This window comes from Nanorana parkeri, unplaced genomic scaffold (genome assembly GCF_000935625.1).
Source record: "Nanorana parkeri isolate BGI_ZX_2015 unplaced genomic scaffold, ASM93562v1 scaffold622, whole genome shotgun sequence".
Classification (NCBI taxonomy): Eukaryota; Metazoa; Chordata; class Amphibia; order Anura; family Dicroglossidae; genus Nanorana; species Nanorana parkeri.
In genome coordinates, this window is record NW_017306890.1 from 452,874 (window position 1) to 461,911 (window position 9,038).

The window sequence follows — 9,038 nt, forward strand, 5'->3', positions numbered from 1 at the left end:
CCCCCCCCCACACTGAGTGTGTGCACCACCAGCTCCAAACCCTCCATCCCTGTGGTCTCAAGTTGCAACATAGATCGGGCACCCCTGAGCATGGCCACAGTCTGTGAGCAGTAATATAGTACATCCTATTCAATGTTGAATGTGTGAGGGACCGCACCCCAATCCCCCAGTTAGGGTGCACCACCACTTTCCACCCAACCTCCTAATATTTTGCAGACCATTGTCAGGTCCTTGCACCTTTCAATTCATGAATTTGACAGTAGAGTTATTTCTATATTCTGATTGTATTGATTCAATAGTTGGACCATCTGTGGACATGTTTCAATGAGTTTCCTTGAGGTCAAACAATAAAGGAAGCTTGGGATAGGTTGGAAATGACTTGATTTGCGGGTAAATCCGATGATTATAAAATTTAGTATTTCATGGCATGCAGTAAATCAAATTGAATTGAAATGTATTTTTTAAAAATTTAATTTGATTTATTTTGGTCAAAGATAAAAAATAATTTAAAAAAGGCGCAAGTTGAAAGAAAACAGAATTCAAAATGCAATGGAAACTTCCAGAGGATCTTAAGAAAAAAAGATGCACAATTGATGTACGCGTGAGCCAATTAGAGATTCCATTTAGATTGCCTTTAGATGAAAGCTTTGATTCAATTTACAGCTCTGCAGAATCAGATTAAGAGTTCTCAAAAAACGTTTTTTGTACTTTATTTAGGATACATTTTTTTTACAAGTTGTAACAGTTCAATATTTCATGTTGCGTTGTTCAAGTGTATGTGTCACCCAAACATGTTTTTTTTAAATGTGTATCTTTGCATAAAAAAGACAAGGTTAGACCCTGAGGCCAGGTTCACACCCGGGCGATCCGTGACCGCGCAGCAATCGTGCACAGAACCGTGCGGATGGTCATGGAATCGCACACCACAGCAGATCTCGTTGGTGGTGCCATTTTTTTCTAATGTGCGGTTTGCAGCCGCGATACCGCCCGTGTGTCGCCAAAAAAAGATACATATACCTTTTTTCAGCAATTGCAGCGCAGATGTAACCCCATCGAAATCAATAGGGCCACGCGGCAAGTGCTGTGTGCACCCCCACCCGATCGCCGCAGTCTGCACCAGCAATTAGTTGAATGTTTATTGTTGTCCTAAATTCACCCCACCTCACTGTCGCGGTGACCGTTTTTACAGAGACAAAAGTGAAGGGAAATCGAAATGCTGTGTGTCGGGTGTGGGAGGAGGGGACTGGGGTGCTCCAGAGAAGAAGGGGGATTGTAGGTGGGGGGGGGGGCATATTATGGTGAAATTGGGCTTTAACATGTATGTACAGTGTAGACCAAACTGACCAAACCAGGAAAGTTGAGACTGAAGCAGCAGATCGGGAGCAGCGAGTTTCCAGAGAAGCCAATGCATTTTGTGGATCTGTGCTCCCTTCATCAGGGCTGTAAGAATGTGTATGGTGAGGTTTTAGCAGGAGATTAGACCAATAGAAATAGCAGTAAACCAATACCACTAGAACCCAGAAAACAAGCAATTGAGCTGCTAGTTTGAAAATGACTCGCTAATCTATTGCTAGACTTGCTGAGCTTTACAATGTTGTTGCACAATTACAGCAAGTCTGCATTGCAAGTCTCCAGACCAGCGAGCTTGCAGAGCTCATGCTAAGACCTGCAGGACTCTTGCTGTAGACTTGCCAAGCAAATTTGCTACAAATTCAAAAAGTGTCGCCTAGAACTTGTGCTGCGAGTGTTCTGCAAGTCTACAGTTTAACCCTGACACAAGTTTGTGGCAAGTTATCCTTGCTATCTGGGAAAGTACTTTAAGACAATGGTATAGAACCGGAATATATATGTATATATACACTGATCATCCATAACATTATGACCACCTGCCTAATATTGAGTAGGTCCCCCTTTTCCTGACCCATGGAGGCATGGACTCCACTAGACCTCTGAAGGTGTGCTGTGGTATCTGGCACCAAGCCGTCAGTAGCAGATCCTTTAAGTCCTGTAAGCTGTGAGGGGATTGGCCTCCATGGATCGGACTTGTTTTTCCAGCACATCCCACAGATGATCGATTGGATTGAGATGCGCAGAATTTGGAGGCTGAGTCATCACCTCCAACTCGTTGTTGTGTTCCTCAAGTGATAGAAAATCTAAAATGTTACTGTTGTTCCCAGAGGAGGAATATTGGGAAAATATTCTAATAGATACCTCTGTTCTGGTGGCACCTGTATAAGATGGGAATTCCCCTTTTCTTTGCATAGATTTCCTGTCATTTCCTGTTCTCTGCCATGGGACAGGAAGTGAAGGAAAACGTGGCACAGACAGTCAAAAATAAACTGATCAGGGTTCTAACCCTTCCCTACACTAGCCAAATTATTATTATTTTTCTAAACTTTGGCTATATGTGCAATTTTTTTTTTTAACAAAGAATTTATTGAGTTTTTATCATAGCAACGAAGACAAAAACAATACAACAGTACAGGAAGGGCAATGCCCAAATTCATAGGTGTATACAATCAAGATGCGTAAGGCAGGGCACAAATCGGACAACAATACAACAGGTATCATGTACAGCAGATGAAGTACAGAGTTGGTATGTGCAGTGCATGGAAGTATTACAACACCAATCGGTTGGAATGCCCAGAAACTAGAAAGAAAAAGAAAAAGTCTTACACAGGGAGAGGTGTCTAAAAGTCTCAGTGATACAGAGAGGATGAACAATGTTTTTGAGTCTTAATTTTTTTTATTTAATAAGTAAAAATTAGAGCTTGTGGAGAGCGTCTCTACCAATGAGGGAATGCGGGTCTGGTAATCATCATGTGATATGTGTCAAGCATCTGGTGTCTGTCAACCAGCAGGCCCAACGCGAGGTGAAAGTATGGCGTCTACAGTTAGCCTTGGCGAACAGAAATTCAAAATGTGCATGCGTGTTTAGAATCTGTATGACTGTGTTTAAGGAGGGGGGTTCTGATTGTTTCCATGCTCTCGCTAATGCGAGACGGACCGCTATGAGGACATGAGACACAACAGTCCTGGAAGCTGGTGGCCACTCTTCCAACCCTACCCCTAACAAGGCAAGTTGTGGGGAAACGCCACAGGGGAGGCTATATGTGCAATTTAGTTGAAAGCGGCCATATCAGGAATTGTGCGCAAAGGGATACCTACCCATTCACATGTCTCATCATTGGACGTCGCGCTTCATTTTCAGACTCTTCCGCTATTTGCTGAATCCCCTTGCTGCATTATTTAAAATATGAATGGAATTTATTTATTTGCAGTTATAATCTGTACTAAATGTCAGGTACGCTCCGCTAAACAATGAAACAACGGAGACAGTAATGCGGAAAGGCTGGCGATAGATAATCCCCCTTTTTACAGGCGGGCGCAATATTCGTATGTCATTGTCAACATTAACGCCCAATAAAATCCCGCTCGGGGATAAATATTTATCATAGCGGGTAAATGTAGATTAAAGCGGAGCGTCTTCGGCTTGCCGACGGCAGAAAAATAGTGGAAGTTTATTGTGCGATGTTGTCGATAAATTGTGATGGAGCGCGCGGCGGAAAATGATGAAGAGTCTCGTTAATAAAACAGCGCGGTTATTGCCGGAGATTTTTTTTAAAGAAAAGGTAACAAAGGAAATGACGGAATTGTTATAATTCACTCTTTTTGTGTGTGCGCTCAATGACGGAGGTTGTCACTAGTAATGGGCTCGGGCGTGTTCGCAGCTCCACGTGCCGAGCCCGCCAGGAAGCTGACTGCGCGCAGCGCCAATAACAGGTACTGCGACATGTTCCCGGTCCGCAGCTGCAGAGATCGGGAAATGTCTCAGTACCTGTGAATGGCGCTGTCAGCTTTCTGGTGGGCCCGGCACGTGGAGCTGCGAACACGCCCGAGCCCATCACTAGTTGTCACGTACCTGGGTGGAGACTGAATGTAGGGAGGAGGCTTCCCTTGCACCTCGTGTCCCAAAGACTCTGGAGTTGGGAACAGAGTCTGAGTGGACAGCGAGTGGCACAGGTGCCAGTGGTGATCACACCGTGCAAGCCGGAGTTCCGGCCACGGATCGGGTCAGGCTGAGCTGTAGTCAAAAACCAGGCAGGCAGCGGAGTGCAGAGCAGGATCCAAGATCAAGGTCAAACAACCCAGGGGTCAATCCAGTCGGGCAGCAAGGTACAAAGGCAGGAGACAGAGGCAGGTCCAGTGAGCAAGCAGGAGGTCAGGGGCCTGGCAGCAATCAACAAGGTCAAGGACAATCTGGCTCAAAGTCAGCAAGGTAATCACAATCACAAGGAACACAGGGGAAGCTGAAGACAATCCAGCAACTTGTAGTCAGGTAGGCTGGCTTTAAATAGGCCGATCCATCAGGAAGCAGCATCACTTCCTGTGCACCATTTGGCGCGCTTATGTGAGGCTGTTCCGTGGCACACGCATGCACGCAAGTGCCCGTTTACCTGCAGTACAGAAGACTGCACCCTGCGCCTGTGCAGTAGCAGGTGGTTTCTGAGAGAGGTGTTGGTGATGCTTTACTTTCAAAGGGACCTTTCATGATAGACATACAGGAGATATCCTCGCCTTGGTGGCTTGTTCTTGGATTGCAAGCTTCGGGACAATTGTCATTCAAGTTATTCTCTACCAGCAACCAGCAATCGCTCTGTTCTACCAGGAGGGGCGCTGCCTACGTCCAACAAAAGACAATTGTAATGATGGTAGTCAGAGTATATATTGAAGTCTCCAAAGAAGCCAATGTCTTTTAGGGATCTACGTTGCCTTCATCAGGGAGCATATGTAAGTTAAGCGCTGTAGCAGGGGATTAGCAGGTCCGTGACATGACCCCTAGAAAGCCTGATAACTTTTGAAAATGACATGACAAGTAAAACAGCTCCCATATATGTATCCTGTATCTGTGTATCTAGCTGCTTGCCTGGAGTTCAGCTTTAATCTCCCACTTCAGTCTCATGTCACACATACATGCAGTCCTGATGAAGAAGGTACAGATGCCTGAAACATGTTGACTTCCTTGCAATGTAAAATTCCAGTTTGGTGAGGACCATCATCTCATGGAGCCAATGTCTTCCTCTCGGTCGATACCACCAAGACACAAATTATAAAAAATGACAATAAGTTACCTGATACATAATATTTTATGAGGGATGTTAAACTGAGAATTTCTATTTCCAGCTTTCTGCAAAGAAGGATGCCGATACGGCGGAACCTGCGTGGCCCCCAACAAGTGTGCCTGTCCTCCTGGATTCACCGGAGCCCACTGCGAGAAAGGTACGGTGGAGAACAGCTTGTTATCTGATGTTGTTTTTTTCTTGCAATGTATAAAAAGGAAATGTCTACCTGTGCTCCTCCCGCTGTCTTGCATGGAAAATGTGCTGGTCAGTTGCTTTACCAGCAGTGCTGGGCAGCTCTGAGGCTACCAGTGCTTCCCAATGTCATTCTTTTTGGATCACATGCTGTGTTCAGACACCTATTGTTTCCCATTATGTTGCACAAGCATTGTCCAGCCTTGGAAACCCATTCGAAAAGCAATGTGTTTTGAAGGGAAGCCAAGGGAAGTCAACTGCTGCTGCAAAACATCTGATCGGTGGAGGTTCTGAGATGAAAATCCTTTCCAATTATCATCAGGGAGGCAGTTTTTCTGCTTACTTAGTGAAAGCAGAAACCGCACGTGTAGGCAGGTGCCAACTTTTGGCTCTTTGAAGGTTGACTTCAAAGAGCCAAAAGTTGGCACCTGCCTACACGTGTGTTCAATTACCTTGGAGAGCTCCTTGTAGCTTGAAGAGCTCTACTATACCTTACTATACCTCATGCTTGGCCCTGTCCCTTCCACTTCTTACTATGGATCCCTACTTTTGATTGAAGGCCTCGTTGATCAATAGTAAAGCTTAGGAAGGGCCAGTCTTAGTAAACTTGAGTCAGAGTTTGCATTTTAGTTGTATCTGGGCATTGGGGCCCTTGAGAATCTCTATGCAAAGGTCTGGCACTCAGGTATATGTATAACCCTTTACGTATCTGGTTTGCATGTGTTTGCAATTTTGAAACGTTAAATTCAACAAAGCTTCACTTTATCAATTCCTGAAACATGTGGATTGCAACTAAAGTTTGAAAAATAAGCAATATTAGGGGGGTTATCTATACAGATACAGATATACAGATACAAAGATATAAAATATGTGGTTCCCCCGGTGCACTTGCTTTTTTTTATACATTCAAAAGATATCATTCTGTTGTCTGTGCAAAAATACAAGTTGTAGAAAGTAGACAAATTATAAAAGAAAAGTCAAAAGGGAAACAAAACAAAAATGATATTATTTTGGGCCACGTTGCTTCTTCAGTCTCCCTGCATACAATGAGCCTCATCCAGTATAAGGCTGCATGCAAAATGTTATAAGAAAAAAGACAGAAAAGGTTTTATATATCAAGTCACATAAATGTTATTGGGTCATTTTAGGCTTTTTGCGATATGGTAAAAACATAAAAAGAAGAGAAACTTCCAGGAGCAGCTAATAGGCATGTAGTGGAAATCTATATTGTGTGTCAAAAGAACTGCAAATTAGCAATTTCCGGCCGTTGTAAATGGGACTCCGTATACAATGAGGAAACATGTGAGATGTTTCTTTTGATTGCTGGACCTATTGTGGCCGGTGAAAATATAAATGTGAAATGACAGGCTTGGGAAACAATGTGTCTTTGTTGTGGAGAATCTATATGGAGGTTCTTGGCTTTTGCTTGAGATGAATTACACAAATTGCAGATGAATTGTTTATTTTACTCATTTTAGTTTGATCCGTATAGAAATCTTTATTTGTGGGGTCATTTCATCTTCAGTGGTCCTGAATTTGGGAGCTTTAACCTGCAACTAAGTCCCTGGAACTGTCATTTTTTTTTGTGAAAAGCGAAAATCGTGGAGGCTCTGGATGGGCTAAATCATCGGTTCTTGCTTCCACACCGGTTAAATTATTGTGACCCCCAAGTGTCAGAGTGTCATTGGTCTGGGGCCCCCTAGTGTCAATGAGACATTGTTTTAGGACCCCCAAGTGTCAGTGTGCCATTTTTCTAGGACCCCCAAGTGTCAGTGTGTCAATGTTTTGGACCCCCAAGTGTCAGTGTGCCATTGTTCTGCAACCCCAAGTGTCAGTGTGCCATTGTTCTGCGACCCCCAAGTGTCAGTGTGTCATTGTTCTAGGACCCCCAAGTGTTAGTGTGACATTCATCTGGGACCCCCAAATGTCAGTGCATCATAGGGACCCCCAAGCATCAATTTGTAATTGTTCTGGGATCTCCATGTGCCAGTCTGTCATTGTTTTGGGACTCCCAAGTGTCAGTGTGTCATTCTGGGGCCTCCAAGTGTCAGTGTGTCATTCTGGGGCCTCCAAGTGCTAGCATGGTATTATTATTATGGGACCCTTAAGTGTCGGTGTGTAAAAATCCTTTTTCCCATTGATGGAATTTTGTATTTCTATTATGTTACAGTTCCGAATGATTTTAGTTAAACACCTTAAGCTCTCGTGGAATTCATGAATTATCTCTGCATTGTTGTTTTGTACCCACTCCCCAAACACGCACCATTAAGTAGTAAGATTGATTACATATTATGCGTCCAGACAACATGTGGAGAATTTCTTGTGACAGTTTCCAGCGACTATCGTAAATGAAGTATTGGTGGCAATGACTTGTCATCCTCATAGACAGAATACTGCTAATTAATTGCAACAGTTTATCTTTAAGTTTGCCGCCGGCGAGTTTTAGTGAGGAGTCGTCAATCTGGCACCAAGTTTACCATCTACTCTCAGTGAGAGGAAATGTGCGGCAAACGCATTCAGCCGGAGGGGTTGTCTGCTGTTGGCGTAGATACGCTGTGTTTGGCTGGATTGCTTGACTGTTGTCTCATGTCTCTGCCCAATGTTTGAGACCATCAGTACTGTCTGTAGCAGTATTGGGAATGTTGATGAGATAATGTGAACACTTCAATCAGCGCTGAGGGTTTCAGCAGAGAAGGATGCTGTTCTTGTGGGATTAATAGCCACTCCAAGGACTGTATAGGAGCAGTGCCGGGATAAGGTCCTTTAGCTCCCATGTCAAAAAGGTCAAAGAGCCCCCATCCCCCCAACCCATAAGCTTTATACTTCTTCAGCATTATGGATTTCCCCTTTAATTTAACCTGTGATCCTGCCAGCAAAATGCCTCCTAGTGTGACCACGCTCATTCACTGCACTGTATCTATGGATGGAAAGCAGTGTCACCCCAACACAGGACTAGAGAACACATCCCCCTCTTCTCCATAATAGGTTTATAGTCCATAGAGATAGTTGGAAACAATGTAACCTATAGCAGTCAACACAGACAGAGAGCACAGGAAGTTGCCAGCTTATTAGATTTCTGGAAGGATCAACAGGCATTGTGTTTCTGCACGTACCGGACAGATATAACACTTTTCATGATCTATTTAAGAGATCAGAAAGGAGTAAATGAGAGAAACCAGTTTTTTTAAGATTACGTATTCTTTAAAAAAATAACGTATTCCATTGAATATTGCAGCTTTACTGTATTCTTCAGCCCTTTTTGCTGCAACGACGTGGCGCAATCCTTATCCCCGGCTTCTTCTAAAATGTAGAAGTTGCTTTTTGATGTGGAAATCCACCCAAGTGTTAGATATAGCTTAATGTCCACATCCCCGAAACTGATAAATCTATAAGAGAGCCTCTAAATCCACGAAGGGTCTGATGACGCTTGGACAAAGATGGCGCCGCGTCCTGCGGTGTGGTGGTGGGGAGATTACGGCCGGGCTTATTGCTGCCTCTTTCTATGCAATTATGCTTTGCCAAGGATCACTTATTCATATCATGAGCCGCTTAATTTATTTATGAACAAATTTAGTTTTCACTTTGAAGCTAATTAATGGAAATTTGCCTAAATCCAGACAGCTGCTAAAATAAAACAAAACGTCCCCTCGCATTGACTCGGCTTCAGTTACAGTAATGCATACTACGGTTTTCTAGAAAAACGCCTCATGAGGGGAAACATGA

The 9,038-nt window shown here is 43.7% G+C and overlaps 1 protein-coding gene across 1 annotated transcript in view; it reads left to right on the forward strand.

Moving 5' to 3' along the window:
* Positions 1 to 9,038, forward strand: part of LOC108792271 (protein kinase C-binding protein NELL1-like) — a 187,751-nt gene that overhangs the window by 70,920 nt on the left and 107,793 nt on the right. The window contains exon 3 of the mRNA XM_018563012.1: positions 5,185 to 5,280. Coding sequence (XP_018418514.1) covers positions 5,185 to 5,280 — 96 coding nt within the window. The remainder of the gene's footprint in view (positions 1 to 5,184; positions 5,281 to 9,038) is intronic.